At 40.5% G+C, this 23,399-nt stretch overlaps 2 protein-coding genes across 11 annotated transcripts in view; both read right to left on the bottom strand.

Moving 5' to 3' along the window:
- Nucleotides 1-15,681, bottom strand: part of bahcc1a (BAH domain and coiled-coil containing 1a) — a 115,530-nt gene extending 99,849 nt beyond the window's left edge. For 3 of the 10 annotated variants that reach the window (XM_088091095.1, XM_088091094.1, XM_088091093.1), the window contains exons 1-2: nt 15,350-15,681; nt 7,012-7,078 (exon numbers count right to left, since the gene is read on the bottom strand). The gene's annotated coding sequence lies outside the window, so the exon portion shown is untranslated. Of the gene's footprint in view, nt 1-7,011; nt 7,079-7,216; nt 7,350-7,567; nt 7,788-15,349 lie in introns of those variants that run through there. The other 7 variants (XM_088091086.1, XM_088091092.1, XM_088091097.1 and 4 more) reach the window with 3 other exon arrangements.
- Nucleotides 15,682-16,887: 1,206 nt separating this feature from the next.
- Nucleotides 16,888-22,264, bottom strand: LOC121957294 (protein VCF1). Its single transcript, XM_042505855.2, has 3 exons — nt 21,692-22,264; nt 20,763-20,880; nt 16,888-19,405 (listed from the first exon to the last, which is right to left on the bottom strand). The coding sequence occupies exons 1-3, from the start codon at nt 21,706-21,708 to the stop codon at nt 19,184-19,186; spliced, it is 357 nt and encodes a 118-aa protein (XP_042361789.1). The 5' UTR covers nt 21,709-22,264; the 3' UTR covers nt 16,888-19,183.
- Between the last annotated feature and the right edge of the window lie 1,135 nt (nt 22,265-23,399).

The following is a 23,399-nucleotide window of genomic DNA, read 5'->3' as shown; positions in this document are numbered from 1 at the left end:
TAAATAAAATGATAGATCAAGTGCTTTTACTGATAAAAGGAATAATAATTACTGTGTGTAATAATAAAAATGCATTCTGTCTTTCCACAGTAGTCTGTAACGTATAAATTAGTGTGGTGGCTTAAAGGACCAGTGTGTAGGATTAAGGAGGATATACTGGCAGAGGTGAAATATGATATAACAAGTATGTATTCTTTAACGTACGATCACCTGAACTGAAGAATTGTTGGGTTCTCCTAATGTTAGAATGAGCTGTTTATATCTACATGGGGAGCCGGTCCTAGTTTTTGGAGATTGACATGTTGCACTACAATGTTTCTACAGTAGCCCAGAACAGTCAAATCAAACACTGGCTGTAGATTTGGCTATTTGCTTTTTTGCATTGGCCACCACAGTAAGACGCTCAACTACAATGATCAGAGCTGGAGTTACAGTGTTTGTAATGTGAAAGTGTTTTATTCAGTGTTTCTAGTGGTTTAAATGACCAAATCTGTTTGTTCTGGAGAGGAAGTGACCTTTGTGGATAGTTTAGCACCCAGTGGACACCTATAGATTGTCTGGATCTCAAGTTATTGGAGAAAAAAATCAGCATCAGCATCACATCATCAGCATGTGCTGGACTTGCCTCCCGCAGGGACATGCCAAAGTGCGTCGGGAATACATGGATTTTTATTCTGAAGCTGTTTTTTTTTTTTTATCAGTTGACATCACTTGTTGGTCAGTTTGTTTTGGAAAGGAAGAGACCTCTATGGTTACAAAGTGCATGAGAACAGTCTGATTTGCTGAAACTGTCATTCACAGAGAACTAAATGAGACAGATAATCTGTGGAAAATCAGAGCCGTAAAGTCTAACGCAGCTGACAATCGTGTCGATCAGCAGCTCTGATCAAATATGAATCAAGATTCTGTTACTGCATTGTCTGTTTCTTGCCTCAAATGTTTCCAGAAACATATTTTAGTGTTTATTGGGCGGTGCTTGGTACTGCAATTGTTTCAATATTCTGTGTTTTCTCACTAACACACTGGCAATTTGAGTCCAAATCATGGCACCTCTTTGGAGCTCGGTTAGTTGTCAGTTGTCTATTATTGCTTTGAAAATTCAAAAGTGTTCAGAAATTGCTGTTAATCAGTCTTCAAACTAATATTTCACTCAACTTCGCAGGGGGAATGTGAAAGTTGTTGAAAGAATTTATTTGCTTTGGTAACTTATCGATATTGTTACAATAATTTGCTAACTCCCTGTGATTTTGTGACCCAGCCCAGATGTCACACTGAACCCTGAGATCTTGTGGTAATTCTGCATTTTAAAGCTCGACTCGCCTCCTCTCTGCTGTACAGTCGATGAACGCTGGCAGGTCCACATTAGCAGGACACAGTGATACATGAATGGGTATTGCTGGACTCCCCCTTGTGGTAAAATATTACACAACTGGAAAGCAAAAAAAAAAAAGACCTCAGTCTGCCAGACAGATAAGAATAAACGGAAATGTGAAGAGGTAACTGAACTCAAACTGAATTAAATTACAGCCAAGAGTAATATCAAAAGGTGTTCCCTCTCCCTCCTCTCCCTCTCACTTCACTGTGTAGCGTATCCCCTGCTGGCATAAGGCGTACTCCGAAGAGTGTGGTTCTCCCAACTCAGTAGCTGATCAGAACCAGGTGGGTAGGCCTCCATGTGCTTTCCATTTGTGCAGGATGTAAATGGATTCAATTAGATCCAAATGCACAACCTGTCAGCCAGGGGGAAGTGGCAGACTTTCAAAGGCCATTAGATTATGGACAGGATTTGGAATAAAAACTTCACTGGCCCAGGATTGTGCCATTAAATTGGTTGATGTGAAACTATTGAAGTGATTTGAGCTTGCATGCTGACTGTGCGCTTATTCATGTGGGTGCAAATCCTGTCGCACACACACCCTCCCAAATTATCATTAGCACCCCTCACCCTCCTCCCTTCTTTCTTTCTTTTTCCATCTCTCTCTCCCTCCTTCCATCACACACACATACGAATGCAAACACACAAGACATAAAAGCTGTAGTATATCCTCAGACATATTGCCAGTGGCCTCGCAAAAACTCGCCTGCATTACAAACAGTAGCTCTTACAGCTTTAAAGTCAAACGGCTCCATCAGTCATGGCTGTTAAGAAACCCAGCCATAAAAATTAAAGACTTCCAGCAAACTGACCAACTGTAACACATCTCCTTTGTTTTGATTGGCTGGGATAATATGATGTCTACTGTTAACATTCGGTTTCACTCACCGGTCTCTCTAAACATGTAAAAAATATGGTGGAATTTAAACCTGTTGAAGGAAAAACACTGCAAAGTAGTCATTGATGTTTCCTCTAATCTGTGACGCCTTTTCACACTTTTGTTGAGGAAGCTTTGCAGAAATCTTTATTACTGGGCCAAAAAGATGTGTAAACTGCAAACCAGTTTTTCTTATCATGTGTCAGAGTGGAGAAGCAGCAGAGTTGAAAACAAAGGAGTAAATACAAATGCAATAGACTGAGAGAGGGTTCGGTTGACCTATGATTTTAATGCAGAGAGCCTTTACTCTACTGGCCTGATATAGAAGTGAATCAATGGGACATTTCTAAGCCATTATTATCAATCACCATTGCTTAAGACATCCTAATGAGCTCATTAGATAAGATGAACAGCAGATTGATTGCAAAATGGGGCAAGTAAAAAGTAAGATGTAGAGAAGTAGAAGGTGATGGAGGAGAAAGGAAATAGGTCTCATGGATCTCCAGAAAGAAGAATGGGAGAGTGGAATTAAATGAGTACGAGACAGGCCATGTGTCTTGGGCTGTATTTCAAATTTCAAATTCAAATTTTGGGCATCTTGTCAATCTATTTTGCCACCTGCACTCCCCCCTACAGCAGGCAACTCACCGTGCCCAGGGGCCATTTTTGCACAAAGACAGCAGGCCAGGAGCCACTTGATAAACAAACCTTAATAATATTTATCAGATAAAATGAATAAATAAGGCAGCCGGAGGCAGCAGCCTAGAACATGCAGGTCAGGTGTAGACAGGGACATTTCTAGGATTTGAGGATATTCAGGGCTCAGTCTGGACCTCAGTCAGGAGGTCTGAGGGATCCTTTACTAGCTCTTTTTTTTCTTGTTATATAAACAAGCTCTATTTCAATGCTTTTTGCGCACTCTGGCACAGTATGTATATTCAAAGTACGAAAAATTTTACCACTGTCAAACAATTTATTTTTACTATGAATTAGAAAATGGTCAGCAGGCCACTATGCACCGTATTGTGGACTCGATTAGTCCTATTGCGTGCTCCAAGAATTAGTCCCAAAATTTAAAAAAAATAGTAAGCACTTTTGCATCTTGAAGTCAATCATTTTTTTGAATGGGTTTCTGAATAAATGCCTGAAATGAGGTTCGTGGTTAACACAAGCATAAGAGATTTTCACGTTTTTCATATGTAAATTCACTACTTGGTTTATTTATTAAGTGGTGGGTATACCTTTATTCCCTCCACTTCACTGCATGCGACCATGAGGTAGTTCGTTTATAGCCTAACGTTAGCTTTTTTTCTTCTACGATTGCATTTTCGCCTCAAAAATCATAAAACTGGTGTTCATTTGTGACAATTATCTTACCGAACAAAACCTGTAAATATAATTACTATATTATTAAAACTATTGTTTTCCACAGTGCTTATTTTCTACAGTATTAAATAATTAAAAGATCCCATTGTTTTTTTTGTAGAGGGAGCCAGGGTGATGCTAACTTTAAGGTTGGCCTACAAAAAAACATCATCCCCGCACAGCTCTATAAAGATCACACAGATATGTCTCTTATACTGAGATGCAGAGGTGGTTTCAGAAGGCAAAATGTCATCAAAAAAAGAATCAACAAAATGACCACAAACCCTTGCAGCTGTAGAAATGATGACCTGGCATGTGTCTCCCACACACACAGATGCTGATTTTAGCTGCCTGTGGTCTGCAGAACAAAGCAGTTCACCAGCTGCCTTGATAATATGTGGACATAAGAAAGAGGGAGACAGAAAAGTCTAGAGCGAATAAAGAACCAAAAGAACAAAGGGGGAAAGTCAGTCAAGTCATAGAGGCAAGAACACAAAGAGGGAGGGTAAACGGCGTGTGTGAGAGTGTAAACGATGTGATTGGGGCAGACATTTGTTCCCCTCGAGCGAGCTTGATAGGCCATTCTGTCTGAATCGGGGGAACGTTAGAGAACCCCACTGCTGTTGGATTTTGGCCGCTGTGGCACTACAGTGCTTTGAAAAAGTGAAAATATTGAAGAGGAGGTCAGTATTAAAGCAGAAGCAATGCTCTCTGTTTCCACCTAGGACGTAACAGATGTGCTCACAACTCCAGCTGTCGCCAGATGTGGATGTAGGGCCATCTGCATGAGCTGTTACTGTGTGTGTGTATGTGTGACTGTGTGTGTTTTTAAAAGAAGCAGGCACTGAAAGTTGCAGCTTACAGTCAAATTGAGTAATGTCACTATTTTAGATGATTTGATTCTTACACCTTCCTCTCCAATTACCCCCCCGTCACGATGATTGTAGATGCTGATAGCCTCAAGGTGTTTTACAAGAGCGAAAACAGCTAAACGTTTAATTACTGGAACATATTTTGGAGTGTGTACATAGACTTCAGCATCTTGTCACACTTCTGCATTTAAAAAAAGCCGCTGTTGCTGCACAACACACACTTTGATCTCATGTGTGGTCAATTATATGCTGAGGACTGAGACACACGCACACACACAAACAGCAATCATATGTTCAATCATTTGGCTGGAAATATCTACCAAAAAAAAAAATAAAAAAATCACAATGGCGACTAAAAAAAGTAGACCAAAAGAATAGAAAAAGGAGTCATTTTTTTTGTATGATCCCAGAATATAAAACCTGATGAGACATATAAAGCCATAAAGTGTTATGAGACCCAGGGAGATGGCAGATTAAAATGTGCGATTTCCACCAATAAAGGTGGAGACAGCGGCTGCTCCACCGCTGCGCTCTGCTCCACCAGGCAAAGAGAATGGTCTGAATGGTTTTCAGCAACCTTCAGGACTAAAGCCACCTCACAAAAGGGAATAGAAACCAAACCAATCAATTAATGCCCCCCAACAATGACAAGCACAGACAGGGAGAAATGCTTTCAGACCTGGTGTATGTTTGAAACTTGCTGGGTTTCGACATCCTTTGGCATTGAGCAGGAGAGTCAGGGTCTATACTCTCTGCATGTTCGCGGCTGCTTTCTTTGTGTGTGTGCATGAGCGTGTGTCCTAATGTGTTTGTGTGCATGTGTGTGCGTTGAAAAGCTCCCTATTGAATGAGTACATTCAACAGAGCACCGAGCCCTTTAAATGCCAATGAAAATAAAGAGAGGGAAATTGTAGGCACTCTGAAGCAACAGGGAAAAAACCAACAGAGCGAGACAGAGAAAGCAAAACCTTACAGCGCCAAGAGAGACATCATAAGGTTTAGCAGCCCTCCACTCAAATATACGGTGGCCATAAATCCTCCACTTAATGTCCGCTGGGCTCCACTTTTTATGGGTAGTGACAATGACAGTGAGTGACTTCTTTTTTAAAAAAAATGTTAATCAACACAGAAAATTTCAACAAGTCTGTCTGGGTAAACTCCAAGGTTTACTCTTTCCAAAACTCCCGTTCCAGTAATGAAAGTCGACAGTACGCTCTGTTGCACTACACAAGGCATTCAAAGGGATGTAAAATATTATGTTTCCACTGAAGTTTGGTGGGAGTAAATCATTAAAGAGAATACAGACAGTCCAATACATGATACTGTGCTGTTAAGAAGGCCACACTTGGTGAAATAAATTTGCGTTGGGTTTCTTTTCTCTTTTTAGCTCCGATTTGGCCCTAAAAATGACACTTGCAGTGACAATGCAGATATAGCATGACAGAACAAGTTTGTATTGGCAGTAAAATATAATTCTCCAGTATCAAAAGTAAAAGCACTCTTTGTGAAGAATGGCCCCTTTCAGAGCGGTAAAATATTAATGCACAAAGCTGCAGGGAGTATTTTAACTTAGTTGGTCAAACTAATTCATCTAGCCTTGAATAGTCTCAACTCCAACAATACATCCTCCAAACATATCTTTTCAGGCAAAGTAACTACATGGTTGTTGATAAAAGCTGTTCTCGTAAAGGAAAAAGCTGACATTTTTTGCTCAGTGCTGGAGAGTAAGATGAGAAGACCAGCACCATTTTCATAAGTGTTGCAGTTGTTTAGCTTAGCTTAGCATAAAGGCTGGAAATATCTAGCCTGGCTCTGTCCAGAAGGGCCAATAGAATCAAAACGTTTCATGAGATGAAACTAGGCGGAGCAAACGCTGCCACTATTGTTTCGTTTTTAGCCACCTGAAAAACTCTTTTGACAAAAACAGTCATTTTAAATTACTTAAAGATTACACAATGAAAATATTCCAAATTTAGCATACTCTTAAATTTATATTGATTTCTTCGGGGGTGGGGTTTACAATTGGTTTTGCTGTGGCCCCCCGTCCACAGCAGTATAGTGCTTAGCTTCCGTGCCAGTAGAATTTGTTTATTAAAAAAAGTTAGCAACATAGTACCTTAAATAAGCACAGCAGGAATGTCAGATAGGTCGGACCACCATTTCTAACTGTATATCATTTAACGCACAGTCCCGGCTGAAAATGACAACGGAAATAAAACAAGTTTGCCAGTTTCACATATCTCAGCTATAAAAAACAATCGCCAGTTGTCTACCTGGAAGAATTGGTACGGCGTCACTGTGATTCGGTTTATAGTAACAAAGTCCACCTCCAGCAGGGCTCAAAGTGGGCCGGTTCTCACTGGTAAACAATACCTGTACTACATTTTCCAGCTAGTTTTCTTTTCTGCCCTCTCCATATCAGGTTCTTAGGATGATTCATAATGGCCCTAAATAAACTGCATTACCCAGGGGGCAGTGGGGGCACTACATATGGTACCAGTCGGGAACCACTTAATGCTCACCTGTTTCCATCGGGTGGTGGATTGTCTCAATGTGTACGATGGCATGATAATAACGTTGGTTTGGCTCCTAAAGGGAAAGAGAACATGAGCAGAGTCAGAAGACGGCAAAACAGAGCAAAAAGAACAAAAATATTCACAGTGTTAGTAAAATTAAACACAAGCGAAGTATTTACGGTAAATGCAGTTATCCCAACTCATCACTTACAAATCTAGAACAGTATTAGCCTTTTTCTGTCACATGTCCTGTATATAGTGTCTTAAGTACCCTGTGTCTTTCGAAGAGATGAGAATCATTCTCAAAATGTTTTCGATTTTTTCACTTTTTTGTGTGCGTTAATAAAGCTCAACTTTTAAGGCGCTGTGGATGAAAAGGCTTGTCTCCTTGTATATTGTTCATGGGAACTTGTTTCCCTTCTGGTTTGATGATTACTCATGTTTTTACACCCCCCACTTTGTAACTGGTCCAGCATAGACAAGCATGCAACGTCATTCACTGTGGCATCGAGGTGTTTCAACAAAGCATGCCCAAACAATTCTCTGTCCAAGGATTACTCACTGTTTTCTTTGGAGAGTCGCTTTGCTTTTCTATTTTGTCCATATATCCATGACTCCATATACCCAAGCTCTGTGATGTCAGCCTTTTCTCCCCATGTTTCTAGGTTGTTCACAGTCGATCTTGATGGCTCATCAAGTTGTCATGGCCTTCCAGCTTTTATAGCATTCCTTTCTTTATGTCCCGAGCTTTTTTTTTCATCAGTGCACGCTGACGGCGCTGTAAAATAAGCGCACGAGCAGACCAAAAGCTCTGAGGTGCACTCAAGGCCAGGTACGTTATGTTGCTATTGGAGTAGTCCCGCCTTCCCTCAGAGCGTGATACCACTATGGGCTTTCTTTTGGAGGAACAGTTGGGGGTTGCAGTCTTTGAAAGTCTGACTTGGGTTTTGTATCAAAACAAAGGGACTACACGAAAGAAAGCCGTGTGGGAGCAAAAAAGAGAAGAAGAAAGCATGAGAAAGTCTGGTCACCACGGCTTTGGTTTCATGTTTAACAGAGGAGTGATCATCAATGGCGAGGTGAGGAGGAGGAGGAGGAGGAGGAGGAAGGGATGGTAACTGAGTGACTACTTGCCCAACAGACATGATAGATGTCTTTAATAACCTCTGGCTGCTTTTTTAGTGTCCTCCAGGATTTGTTGTTATTAAGATCTAGGTCTTATTATGATGACCACCTCCTTCATCGACTCCCACATCACACTGGGCGTCAGTCTACACAGTCAAAATAAACACAAAGTCAAAAGCCCCCCTGTATAAATGCTGATCTGGCACTTGCTGATGGTGCCAACATGTCTCAGCTCTGACCAAGGAATACGTGGCTTCACAATAGTCAGCAGTGAGGAGAAAATAAAACATCCAGCTTGATGATCACCTGTTGAATCAGTTGGAATCTGCACCTCGACGCCCTGCAGCCACTGATGTAACAGTATAAATTGCAAAAACATGTTTAGGTAAATGGCGTTTGATGGTTTTAATAAGCATTTACGAAAAGAAAGGAGGAGGAGGAAGCTCCTCGGGAATACACGTAGGACCGCAGGAGCCATAAGAACTCATCACCACTGAAAAACAAAATTAGATTTTATTGTGCTTCCATTTCTCTTGAAAATAACAATCACAAACACTCAGTCCTTCCTTTAGTGTGTCTAAGTAGCTTCGAGCTTTATCACAAGCATAGATTTGGTGGGGGCCCATGTTTTATTAATTTGCAGATGAGCTCAGCTATTGATGGCGCTGGCCGCCCATGGGTTCAATTAGGATAATACAAGGAGAGGGGCAGATTATGGGCGGCTATTTAAGTGAGGGTATATCTCTTCCTGACAGTTATAGTCCAAATGCAACAAATTGCACCTTGGTGGCTGTGAGCGGCGCCATATCAGTTCTCTGGTGATGAAACATGCCTGTGTGGCAGGTCAGCCGTGTGGAGACGACACCGGGCTGTGTGAGCCATGAAGCCTGTCCTCTCTGAGCTTACCGCGCAGGCCTGAGTGCAGCCTACTCCCATTCAGTTAATAGGGGCCATTTAGAAAACAGCGGTCTGTATGGCGGTGCGCTGAGTGCATGCTCTACCCAGCCAACCCTAAACAGTCCCACTTAGCACAACTCTCTCTAAACTATTGCACTTCTTCTCTCAGGGGTTGACAGCCATTGAGAGTTGATGGCTGAACAAGGCAAAACTGCACGTAAACATCACGTTTTACAAATACAAGACGGGGTGTGTAAATATTCTCACAGGCGACCATAAAAGGAGGACCGGTTGTGGCCTGCATGTGGGACGAGAAACTGCTCACAGCCTTTCTTTTTGTGTTCTGTGTGAACATTTATTATGATTGATTGAGGCCTTGACTGTAACTTTGCAGAGCAATGAAAACAGTCTACTGTACATTGTCTCAGGAGCGCATTGTGCGAAATTGAATAGGGAGGCCATAAAGTGGAACCGGAGACACTGACCCAAGCATGCCGAGCCTGTCGGCTATCTTACTTTTCTGTTCAGTCCGCTCAGGGCTTTAAAACTGCAGACAGCTCTATAGAGAGTGGCTGCACTGTTTGCTTTCTTTTTCTGAGGAAAATGACGACGGTTTCTCAGCTGCATCGGGGCTGCGTGTTTAGGCTACAGTCAGTGAGATAACCCAGTCCTCCTCTCCACACCCTGACAGCAACAGTTGAGGAAAGAGTGAGCACTTACAGGAGCAATGTAGGCTGGCTCATAGAGGATAAGGAAGACGATCCTCCTCTGTTTTTGTGTTCACTCAAGGGCAGGTCGTTTCAGTCTGAGTGCTGTGCCTTCATAGCCATACATTTTGTATTTTAACAGCCTCTGTCTTCAATTCCAGTCAACTAGCTTGCTCTGATACTAGTTTAAGTGGCAAACATAGACAGTGATATCGTACTTTCACAGAAAACACAAAACATTTCACAAAATTCAGAATTTCTTACAATAACACTGAACTAAATGAAGTCTTTTCATCTGTGTCGTTGACTGCAGGATGCACTTCAGTCATTTTATGTCTTTTTTTTTTGGTCATTCTGTGTTTCTATGTAGTCATTGTGTGTCTCTTTGAAGTCATTTGGGTCATTTTTGGTCATTTTGTTTCCCTTTGGTGTCATTTAGTGTCTTCTTGTGGTTATTTTCTGTTTCTCTGAAATTCATTTTTGTCTCTTTGACGTCATCTTGAATCTTTTTGGTTGTTTCAGGTTTCTTTGTAGCCAATTTGTGTCTCTTTAAGGTCATTTTGTGTCTCTTTCAAGTAATTTTGCTTATTTTTGGTCATTTTGTGCCACTCTGTAGTTGTCTCTTGAGGTCATTTTGTGTTTAATTTATTTTGTGTGTTTTTTGGTCATTGCCATGGTCTTTCTGTGTCTCTTTGGGGTTATTGTGGCCTTTTGTAGTAAATTTGTGTCTCTTAGCAGTTCCCTTGCATGTCTTTGTGTTGTTGTGTGGTCATTTTGATTCTCCTCCTGGTTGCCGGTGTTAATTTGAAGGACGTTTTGCAGGTGGAGGCTAGGGGAGCCCCTGACACTTGGGGTCCCTGGGCCTGTGCCCATTCAGAAATCCATCCATGCATAAATGCAGTAAACATCTCAATATCACCTGGATATCCATCCATCCATCCATCCCAATACCAGACCTGTGAAGTATTCATCATCCTGACCCACTAACCCTTCCCTCTCCTTGTTCGCCTGCTACGGCTTTCCCTAGTCCCTGCTCCAGCCAGGATGGGGCAATAGGGCACCGCTAATGTGCTTGGTGGGTCATTAATTCTTGGGACGGCCATGGGGGCAGCAGAGCAGGCGAGCTTTGTTGTTTGATGTTGGGCGAAATGGTGGTGGGGAGGCAAAGCAGATGTTTGTGTTGGCTGGCGAGGGAAGGCTGTATACTTGATGCCAACCCAATCACCATCTCATGCTAGGCAACAGCTGCCCAAATACATTTCAGCCAAAGTCTGGCAAAGAGAGGCAAGGGTGACCAGGTCAGCATCAGCTCACTTTTGCTTTCTTTTCTCATGTCCATTTAGCCCTGACTTAACTCATATTTTGAAAATACCAAAGCCACTCATTTTGAGTGTCCTGTGACCAATTTGTCGTTTTGTTTTTGGAAATATCCTCAAGTCTTGGAGCTGAAGGTGAACCAGACACTGATAAATCTAAAACATACAGCAGTTTGTCTGCTGCTTGTCTGTATTTTTTGTGTGTAGCTGAAGTTCACTGCGCTTTTGCCTTTGAGGAAATATGGGAATCTTCACAGAGAGGACACAAAGAAAAGGAACCAAAGACTAACCCAGATTTTTTCGCTGGCCACGGTAAAAATATAACAATGTATGCGCATACATAGACCCCAGAACAAGGACAGTTCATTTAACTCTCTCCTGCCTCTCCACTCTACTGATATGAGCCATTCATCACCGCCCACCTTCATATCTGTGTGCTACTCGGGAAAGGACAGTGTGTTTGTGAGTGTTTGTCTGTGTGTGCGTGTGTGAAAAAAAAATTAAAGATAAATATCTTAACGTAGCCCACACGTTTTGACCCTGTTGTAGAATTCCTCCAGCTTTTATGAGATGCAGACTGCGAGGAGTACAGTTTGTGTCCAGCTAACACTCAGAGTGTGCTGCCCTCTACTGCTCTTTTCATGAACATCTGGACTCAGAACATCTGCTGCTAAGAAAATGCACATTAAAAATGTATGCTTAGCAACACTGTGCTTCTGTCACGAACTTTTTACTCTTTGTCCTATACAAATAAAAACCTTTTAGCCAGTGGTAAAACATGCATCCATATGGATCTTAATCCAAATTTGCCAAACTTTTCATTTACTTTTCCTGATATTTTTACCCATTTCCATGACTTTATTTGGGTAGTTTAAATAGGTAGGCCTATAAAGCCATTAAGCCATACTTAATTAAACAAACACTTCCCAGGCATTTGCAGATGAGCAAAGTGAAAGCGGTTATGCTACCTTTACTCGCCTGTTAGACAACTATCTGCATGTGCCATTAGACCAGCACATATTGGTTCTTTTCGAGGGACAGAAAACTGAAAATGATATTGATATCAATGCATTTTGATGTTTGTTTAGATTATAATTTTGTCAAATTTCTCTGCATTTGTTTCTTGCTAAACAAACATTTGTTTTATGGACATTTCTAATAATTGTTTTGCCACCTTGCCTAAACCTGAGCTTTCATGATAACTTAATAAATAAAGGTTGATCGCTGTCATGTCCTTTCAGTTGTTTCAGTGGTCACACAGTGAAGCACTGGATTTTAAATTAGCAATACAAGGAACATATTTCACTTTAGATTAGACACATTTTGGTATATCAATGAACATATTTGAACTAATAGCCAAATTAATGTGTATTAAAAACTTTTTCAAAACATTACAAACCAGATTTTAGATATAATAACTTTGCTAAGTCTATCCAGTATGTCATGCACTTTTATTTGTTAATGGTAAAACAGCAAGAAGCTCATTTTCGATATTGGGATCTCCTCATGGAACAGCTGGCCCCTGATTATTAAAAAAAAGCTAACCATGGACATGGAGTTGCAAGGGGGACAAGTAGGTTAAAAATGTAATTTGTTTGTTTGCAATGATTTGTATGTTTATATGTATTGTTTGTTGTTTCCCTTGAGGATCACTTTGGGAATAAATGTTGTTTAGTAATGCTTTAAAGGCCCAGTGTGTAGAATTTAGGGGAATGTATGTTTTGTTAAGTGTATAATCAGCGGAAAATACATATCACTGTGTTTTCGTTACCTTAGAATGAGTTGTTTATATCTACATAGGGAGCAGGTCTTCGTCTACAGCTTGTAATGTTGCATTGCAATGTTTCTACAGAAGCCCAGGACAGACAAACCAAACACTGGCTCTAGATAGGACCATTCACATTTTCGCGTCAGCCACCATAAGAGCCCAGCTGCTGTGACAAGAGCGTTGGAAAAACTATTTTTAAAATGTGAAACTGCTTTATTCAGTGTTTTAACTGGCTTATATGGATGTGTCTGTTTGTTTTTGAGGGGAAGACACCTCTGCGGACAATTTGGCTCCCAGTAAGAGCCTCCTGAAATTAGCAGGTGCTGAGCTAGCGGCCGGTAATCGACAAGTCGAACTGCGTTACACTAATTTGTAACATGAAACTGCTTTATTCGGTGGCATTTAACAGTTCTTATCGCCTGGTGTGCTGTTTTGGAGAGGAAGAGACCTCTGCAATTAATTTGTCTCCCACTGAAAACCTCCTGAACAATGAGCACTGAAGAAATTCTGAAGTTTCAGCTGGTTGCAATCTGCAACCCTCATAGCTAAACGTCACTTACCCTAAATCTAATACACTGTTACATTAAACTCTGTCCTGTTGGATATTTGTATCATGATATGTCTCCTATGAGTCACTGTGCTTTTTCATTCCTAAAAATCAAACAGGTTCATTGCTGTAAACACTGAGCATAACAGATCAATACGTTAAAAAAGTACCTCACAGGGCACTTTGTAGGCTTCACTGAATTTCTATTTTGGACGGAAATAACTTCTTTAATATGTGATAATGTTTAACTCAAACAAGAAATTGGATTATAACTAGGAAAATATTATCCAAGCTGCTGCTAATTGCATCCTTACCACCTTAATTACACAGCGCGCGCCTGGCTCTAACGTGATGTTTACTTCAACATAAAAAAAGCTGCTCAAAAAAAGATGAAGCTAGGATGAAAGGTTCACTTACGACTCACTAATTGTCCCTCTCTATACGTCGCTGCATTACATGTTTCGAGATAAGGAGGAGGCATGCATCTAAGAAAATAGCTACACTGTTAGATAGCAGGGAGGTCGCGAATCCTGAATTATCATTGGCCCATTTGTCATCTCTAACTTAGTAGAGGTGGAGAAAGGGAATCAAAGGAGGCGAGTAATGAGGACCCACAGTTGCCCCGGCAAGGTAACCGTGGTTACGTGTGGTGCATTAATGTATGTAATCTGTTACTGTGTCTGTGACAAGACAAGGACATGTAGTGTGCTAATTAAAGAAACCTTTCACTGCTCCTCGCTTAGACACAGGTCATATCTCATTAATGATGGTCTCAATGCATGGGGAGTCATTCATTACTGGCCAATTGGAGCAAAAGGGGAGGACATGGGGATGGAGGGAATTCCTGTTTGCACATACAGTGCATGCAAAGCATTAGGTATTTCCTAATAGAGGGGCAGTGTGACTAGACCCAGATCCTCCCAGCATCGCCATTTTAGAGATTTATTATATATTTCATACACCAGAATTACAGCTTTGCAGTTGTTTGCCTCTCTGTTAAGTTGCAATTACAATTTAGATCCATGTCTGTGAAAACATGGATGCTTCTCACACGTCTTCGGCAGCACAGAAGATCTATAAAATCAGCAAAGTTTCGAGGTGAACACCCAAAATTAAAAAGTAATGGCAAAAAAGTGTTTGGTTTTTTTCAGAATATTATGATGTCGCAGTGAAGCTGACTGTTACCTTTTTAGATATAAAAAGACATCACTTCATCATCGTATCCCATTAGACATTTGTGTGAAATTCTGTTGTAATTAAGGCATGAATTCCTGAATTATGGTCTAAACTGTGTTTTGTGAGGTGACAGTGACCTGACCTTTGATCACCAAGTTCTCATCAGTTCATCCTTACGGTTGTAAATCAACATTCATCACAACACAATATTATCTATCTATTCTTTGAACAATAATACAACACTTGCCGAAATCACAAAGTTTGCCATGATGCGATTTCGATTCGATTCAGATTCCTGCGATCAATATGTGATGACATTATATGCCAGTTTAACACAATCTGTAACAGAAGAAGCTGCCACCCCTTTCTTTTTTGCTTTTGCTTATCAAAGATAAAAACATTATATAAATAATTTTAATAACTGGTTAAGCTCAGTAAAGTCTACTTTAAACTGACGACATTAACACACACAAAACATCACGTGGGACAGGTAGCCCCCCCTCTGGAAGAAAAAAACCCAAACCATGATATTTTTACTAAAACTTCTATCTGCAAAACCCTGACAGCAAACTTCTCTCCACAGTCATAAAACATGGATTAACAGCAAGGCCATTAAACATAAGTATTAAAATGAACTCATTATCAACTGCCAAGAGTCATAGAAAACGCTATTGTGTTTTTTTTCTAGTCACGTGGTATTAGCTTAAGCACTTTTACGTTGTATAAATTAGCCTAGCGGCTAACGGACTTTGACTCTCCTCATTGCTATAACAATTAACATGTATAATTCATGCTTTCTCTTACTCACCATTGGTTTAAGTTTCTGCATCTCCCGACAGAACAGCACGGTTGAGTTTCAGTCTGCATGTTTTCAGTCTAACATTGTTGAAACAGAGCCGCTAATCGTGCTAAGTTGCTGTCTGAAGTTAGCTTCCTGGAAAGTCCCTCCAGGTAAGAAATGTCGTCAGATCCGATAACGTCATTGTTTGCATATGACACGTGCTCTGTTGATCCGTATTTTCTAAGAAATCCAAAATACTTCCACGCTGCTCATTTATTCCCAAATAAATCCTCATCGTCTTCTTCCTGGCTGTTTGCCATTACCTGCCTGCTGCTGTGTGACAGTGACACAAACTTTCAAATTAAAGGCTTATGCTAAAGATAATGATATGGATATTGATGTTTTCACTATGCATGGATAAAAATGTATCCTTGATCGTTTAATCTACATTTGATCGGGTGTTGTGCCCAAAAGTGATGGTCTGCCAGACACTGCTTGCCGGCCGCGGGAGCGCGCGCTGCCTGTTAAAGCTGTATCGCCCATTATTCACGTCTTCAGCTAGTCTCACATGGACCAGACAGTCCTAGCATGTAAATACACGTAACTTTATGTCCGTGGTAAAAGCATAGGTATGTATTTGTGAAACTTGAATGTTTCTTGAAACCCAGTTTTCACGTGTTTGCGATTTATAGTTTGATCAGGCATGACTTTTGTGCTAATATAGCCAATATTTTTGTTCCCCTTGTTTGTAGCCTATGTGTTTAATATGCCCAAAGTCTTGTTTACATTTGGAAAGTAGTCTATCATTCTTTACGGATGGGTAATGTAAAAATAAAGGTATTATCTGCTATTATCCCTATGAGCCTGCATTATATTACCTGCTCTGTGCCTGAGATTATAACCACTCCAGTCTTTTTTACCTCCTTTTACCTGTTGAAATACCTTTGAAGAGCCAATGCAACAAATACAAACCTGCCAAAAAGTGATTGCAGCTCCTATCTTGTCATTAAAAGGTTGTTTCTGCTTCTTGACTTTTATTCATAGTGGTATATCCAACAGATTGTAGCTCACCCAGTCCTTTTTCAACTGTGTAAATACCTTTAAAGGGTCAATGCAATGCAGAAATTTCTATTTCTTACTTGCCAAAAAGTGACTGCAGCTGTCTTGCCACTGAAAGGCTGTTTCTGCCCCAAAATGACTTCATTTCATTCATAGTGATTATATTTGACAGACATAGCTCATTCAGTCCCTCTTCACCTGTGTAAATACCTTTAAAAGAACCAATGCAACCAAGAAAATGCAATTTTCAACTTGCCAAAAAGTGATTGTAGCTGTTATGTTGTTACTGAAAGATTATTTCTGCCTCAAAATCAATTGCAATAATAGTGTATTGTGAATTCAGTATCATGATAGTATCAAATTGTGGAGCCTCTAGTGATTCCAGCCCATGAGAAATTTCCCCAATATTCTCTTGTGATATCACATTCATGAGAATGAGTGGGATAAATGGTTAAGGTGATCCTAACCTGGCGAAATGCAGCTTAATGAAAAGAGTAAATAATGCCTTTGTTCAAAAACATTTTTATTTTTTAAATGAATGGGTATTTACAAGGACAAAAAGTCAATGGCAGGCTAATGTCATGTACATTACTAAATACAAAAAAATATATCATTGGAAAAAAAAGCACACCTTCAAAATGCTTTCATTTCTTACACACCAGTCTGAGAAAAATAAAAACTTAAACAGCTGAGCTTACTCCTGGGATGTGGCTTCAGCAGTGAAACCAATCCTGCTTTAAGTAATAAGGGAGACGCACAGCCCTATGGTCAGTGTTTGTACCTGGATGTTCAGTGCACAGGGACACACATACAGCAACCATCGCATGGTAGTGCAGAGAGGCTTGCCTGCAATTGAAACAGCATTTAGTGGCTCCAGTAATATTGCAAACAAAAGCCTTAGGAATGTCTTTTTGTTCCTAAATGCTGTGCTATAACCTCCACTAGACAAATAAAAAACTACATTTTCCTACTTGCTTAAATGCCACATCAAACAGCTCCATACAATCAAAAAAAGGATTGAGGACTATAAAGGAGTAAGAAAGGTTGTACAGTTTATAGGTGTTACCATTATTTTGTTTTTGTGGTCATGAGAAAACAAAGCTGGCGATGTAGTGAGCACTACATTTTTCCATGATCACAAGAAACAGAACAAAAATAACCCTAATAACCCTTATCTTATAAAATAATCAAAATTCCTACATTTTTCTGCCATGATCTTGACATAGCAAGCTTTTTTATCATGATCAATTTTGTTATAAATACATTTGTATTGAAATGATAATTTGAAAAGATATGCCGCATGTTATAGTTATCGAGAATTAGGGATGTCCCAATCACATTATTTTGCCCCCAATCCGAGTCAGTCAATATTGAGTATCACCTTAAGTTGTCTGCAGAGGCGTGGTGAGTGTGGTAAGCTCTGCACTCCTGCTGGTCTCTCCTCCAAGTAGGGCTGAGAAACACTGTGCGCTGTAATTGGAAGCAAAACGCGAGACTCTCACACTGAGCTGGTGTGTGGTCCGTCGCAATGGACGGGGCTCAGCCCCCGTTCTTACACGCAGGAGATCAGTGGAGTGGAGAAAGAGACAGTGCAGAGTTTGAGCATTGAGTGAGGCTGCACTCTGTGTTGCTGTGCATGAAAATAAAAACGGGCATAAAACTATAATAACTGACTTCTATACTGGGGTATCATAATATTACGGGAATTCTTCCTTTGGTTGTAGTTGCATCAGTTTCTAATGACAAAGGTGTTGAATTCTGATGTCGAATGTGAGCAGTGGCATTTGATTATGGATATTTTTCCCATGTTGCATCTACAGCATTATTATTCAGTGATCATGAGAAGACAGGATGGGTTAATTTGAGATCACAAACTTCAGTGATAAATAAAAAGTAATATACCTGGAGAGCAACACCTGTGCATACCACTGCCAAAGTGGAGCAATATTTTAATAATCAACGATGTTTATAAAATCATGTTACATGTGGGATAAATTTGCCACATTTTTTATCCAAGTAAGTGCAGTAGTTGATGTAAAATAAGTACAACTTCTTAAAATTCCCCATCTTGCAGTATTATGAAATCCTTTTAAAATTTCAAACCATACTAAAACCAAATCATTTATTCCAGACTCTCCACTGAATTTAACTAAAATCTAAGTGCTCTATAAACTAATAAAACAGGAACAAAAAAACAAAACCTTGTTGGTCAAGTTACCACCCATGGCTTCTACAGTTCCCTGTAAAGGAGTCCCTATCTGAATATGAAAGCAAATGAGCAGTCCGAGACAAGTGCAAATCTTCCCTGAGACTGGTCCATGTACTTACACAGACATCAGATTCAGCATTATACAACCCAAGTATCCTAATAGGAGACTAAACGAGTCACACTGACCGGCCTAAAAATTGTGTTTGGTGCCATCTCTGCAGCCGCAGAAGCACTGTTTTAATACATTTAAGACAAAACACAGGGATTCGTCACCATCACTCAGTCACAATAAGGCTCCCAGAGCAGCATGTAAACCAGACTGGTCAGAAATCAAGTGGATCACAAAAAATGTTTACGTTTATCACAGTTATTATTGCTAAAATGATTATCACTTTTGATTTATTTGAATGATGAACCCCCCTCCAGATACCTGACCAGGAGCTGGTCTCCATCCACAGATATGTCGAGCTGCGAGACATCACAGTAACTGGAGATGAGTGGGAAGAGCTGAGTGAAGTGAATCAGCATGGGGTGCTCTGGCACGCCTCAGGGACTCAGTCCTCTGGTGGCTGACAGAGGGAGCCATTTGGTCGTCATGTGTCTCTGAGCTGACATCGGCTCTGCAGGCTCTGGAAGTGGGCCTGCTTCAGGATGCGGTTGATCTGCAAGTAGGATACCAGGTTCATAGGGCCCGCCAGCTCTGAGGAGTCACCGGAGCTGAGGGGACTGCAAGGGCCCGCAACGCACTGGCTGCTACAGCTCCCAGCCGCATGCTCCGGACTGCTGATGCTGCTGTTGCTCTCACTGTTGGATGACTGAGAAGCACATGTCATCATTAGCTGTGTGCTATAGCTAGATATGAACATCAACATCCATCTGAAAAATTCAAAGCCTTACAACTGACATGCTTTGGGATCATTTATGCCAAAACTAGACATCAAAAAGGCCTCATTAGCCATGATGTCTCACAATGGACATAGATAAACTACGGGTACTTTCACACCTGCCAGTTTGATGCATTTCAAAGAAACTCTGGTGCATTTGCCTATTTTGTTCAGTGTTTCCTGTGCTGGTGTGAAAGCTCTGAAAGTTGACCAAGATGCCTTGGAAAGGGGCGTCTATGTTTGCTTTGAATCAAAGTCGTGTGAGAAAAAAGAACAGCCAAAGGATTTTGCAAGAGTGATAGGGATGGGTGGATTGATACTAACAAATAAATACTACAGCTACATTTTCATTTTGAAGCTTGATACCGAAAAAGTAGGGCTGTACCTGACTCAGAATTACGGCAGTTGAATCTGATTTGGGAGTTCAATACGAATGTTTGACAATTTGTTGTGTTTTCCATATAAAGTTCTAAATTTTGAATGGGCTCCATGGGACATTCAGTGTAACAGTGGCATCGACATCATATAGTTAACCAGCTAATGGTGCTAATGATGGATTGCAAACGTGCAACAACATTTTTTGCCGACACTACATAAACAAAAGTTAGAGACTGTATCCTTTTAACTTGCTGTGAGCTGTAAATTCACCACTTTTTCACTTTACAGTATGGTCTCTCTCTCGCTCCACACCGCTGCCTCCAAGTCTGCAAGGTGCAAAAAGTAGCATGAAAGTCAAGAGCTATCAATCCGTAGCAAATTCTGGGGACAAAAACGTCCCCAGAAGTACACTACATAGAAAAAACCACTGCTTGACTTGAAGCAACCTCAGTCAACTGAGGGTCTCCGAATGATGATTCGAATTTGCGACTTTCAAGGGGCAGCCCGAGCTGTCAAACTTGACCAAGATGCCTTGGAAAGGGGGGTCTCAGTCTGCCTTTAATCAAAGATGTGGTGCAAGAGCAAAAAAGACCAGCCAATGGATTTTGTAATAGTAGTGAGGATGGCGGATTAATACCAAAATATTGTTCTGCAGATACTACGTTTTAATTTCGAAGCTCGATACCTAAAACAAGATTTGTCTCTCTCTTCCATTTCTTTGTGAGCTCACTGTGACCACCAACTAACAAGATTTCAACTCATAACCTTTGGTTTGGACAAAGTGAACCGAACAGGTGTCAACATCTACCAAAAAACTGTCAACTGAAGAATGAATTAGAACAGCTGTTTGTCAAGCTTGTTATTGTGTCTGCACTTGTATGATTTTATTTATATTGACAGATGTTTGTACCTCAGAGTCCCAGGCATCCCGGCCTGGCTCAGGAGACAGAGGATGAGCCCTGCTCTGTCTTTTGGCTTGAGGCACCAGGTGGCCACTCTCCTCATCACCACCGCTGCGCTGCCGTTTCCTGTTTGGGTGCAAGCACAGGCATTTAAAACAAACTAAGTATATGCCATGACATACAACTACTGTTGTTATAACCTATGCATGACCAGCTGCTGCATGTGTCAACCCCCATAATCAATATCTTTTCAATGGCTGCTGCAGGTGGTGAGAAAAGGCCACGGTAGCGTTACGCCAACATTCAGGGTTCCCACACATTGTCATGGACAAAATTTCAAACCTTTTTCGAAAATTCAACGATAATTTGTGTTTGTTCTGTTTCTAGCTGCAATAAGTGGTGTAATTTTGGCGATTTTTAAAGAAAATATGCCTTTTAAAAAATCATCAATTATAAAACGGTCAAAATATTTTGACGAAAAAAATGTCCAAAGTTAAAAAATAATCTGTAAAAACTGCAGAAATCAAAATAAATACAAAATACAACCATCTTAATGTGTATGCCTCTCTCCTAAAGCCAACGTCGCATAAAAAGTATTTGACATATTTCGTGGGCATAAATCAAGGGAAAGAAGGAGCGCGGAGAGAAGATGAAGAAACGTACATGAACACAAACAAAAAGCAAAACTATCTCGTCAGCATCAGGAGACAAATTCCCCGTTGTGCATTGTGTTGTTGTTGCATGTTTAATTAAAAAACTTATTACACACAACACATCTCCATGATTTTTCTAAAACGTTCATAGATTTTTACTAGTTCGATGACTTTCCAGGCCTGGAAAATGTCCAGGCTTTCCTTGACCCTGGGAACCTTAAACATTAGTTTCTAGCAATATCTCATCAGTTAGCGTCACATAATGTATAGTAGGTCCAACTCACCTGTTTTCAGTCAACATATGATGACACTAAATCAATCTCGACGAGTATCCGTATTTGTTCTGGCCAGACTGGAGGACCCGACCGCTTGTTGTTATCGATTGCTAGCTTGCTTCCTGTCAGTCGATGGCCTATCACCTGAGTTAACAAAATAACTTCCCTGGCTAGCTAATTATGTTGAATAACGATTTGATGCCGTTAGACATGTTTGCGACACTTGAGAATAATCTGATATGATCAACAACACCGACGCGTGCTATTAAATTGCATAAAGACCGGGTGTTGCCGAGCTAACGTTAGGCTAGCTAGGTTGTTGGTTAAACAGCAAGTCACAAACGCTGGGTAACAAGCTAACGTCACGGCTAGCTAACCTCCTTGGCTGATATTCTCAATCAGTGGACAACAGCACAATTTGCAGAAAAATAGCCTGGGTTCGTTGACAGCATTCTAGCAATTTTAGTACCGGAGCCTGAGTAAAATTACACCTGCTTTAGTTCAACCTAGCTAGCAAACGTTTCAACAGCCATAGCTAAATCCACAGCCAGCAGCGGCGGTTGTGTTTACATGCCAGTGCGCATGCGCCAAGAACAGTCATGGTGCTTTTGGGTGCTGTCGGAAAAATATAAGTATGTTGTGCTAGTTGGAGAATCAGATCAGTTTCCTATGGCATCAGAGCGTAGCGAGCACGATAGACATGATGAAAATTATGGTAAATGAAGTAATGAATTCGGCTTCTCTTTTATAGCTTACGCGTAGGCCTGTGTAACACTGGTATGACAATTTCTGAAAGAAAGTTTGGACTTACAAGCAGCACATAAAAGCAGCAGATAATTACACTGGCGCACATTTTGCAGTGCGGTCCTGATAAGGTACTGTTCTTTATTTATCAAAGGAGACGGGGCGAGGGTGTGACTGTTTTGTTGCTGTTTTTTAATTATTTACCATTATTTTATTTCTTTCCCCTCCCCAAAGCTACAAACATTTTCCTTGAACCTTCCTGAGTAATTTGGGGAGAATGCATGACTCTCCCTTCACCACGAACTAGTTTTTAGACTTTAAAATTACCCTTTGATGTTTAAAAGTGAAAAGTTGAAGATGAAATTGTGGAGATGGAAACAGACTTGTTTTTTCACCGCTGTCAGGCATGGTGGTTTGTTAGTGCACACCTGGTTTATTTTGGGGAGAATTTTAAATTAGACATTTAAAGTGATTTTGATGAAATGTCATTATTTTTGGCTAAGATTTGTTTTTGTTTTTTTCTCCCCAGCCCAGGCTTGTAAAATAGTGACGCTTTGTCAGTGCTTGTGGTGTAAGAGCAAAACGCCAAAAGACACCTTTCACATGCGCATGGAACGCTGCACGTTGTCAGGTTGAAATGCTGTGACACGTAATGCAGATGAGGATTAGAATAGTTTTTTCTGACGTAAGCATTCATCCCACATAATGTGTTAAAGGACCATCTGAGATTTGAGAATCAAATGAAAAGTTCAATTTTTAGTTTCTGGCTGTGATAAATGGTGTAATTTTGGTGATTTTTAAAGATAACATGGCAAGTTTTCTTTTAAAAAACAAAAAACAAAAACTGTGTCATGCTGTCTTTAAAAATGTAAAAAAAAAAATAAATAAAATAAAATAAAAAATAAAAATACATACAAAATACAGCCATCTAAAGTTGTGCCCCTCCCTTAAGCCAAAAAAACCCCCATAAGTC

This window comes from Plectropomus leopardus, chromosome 18 (genome assembly GCF_026936395.1).
Source record: "Plectropomus leopardus strain MGB_pleo_1.0 chromosome 18, ASM2693639v1, whole genome shotgun sequence".
NCBI classification, from domain to species: domain Eukaryota; kingdom Metazoa; phylum Chordata; class Actinopteri; order Perciformes; family Serranidae; genus Plectropomus; species Plectropomus leopardus.
Note: the sequence above shows the minus strand (reverse complement) of the source record. Positions and strands in the feature narration are given on the sequence as shown.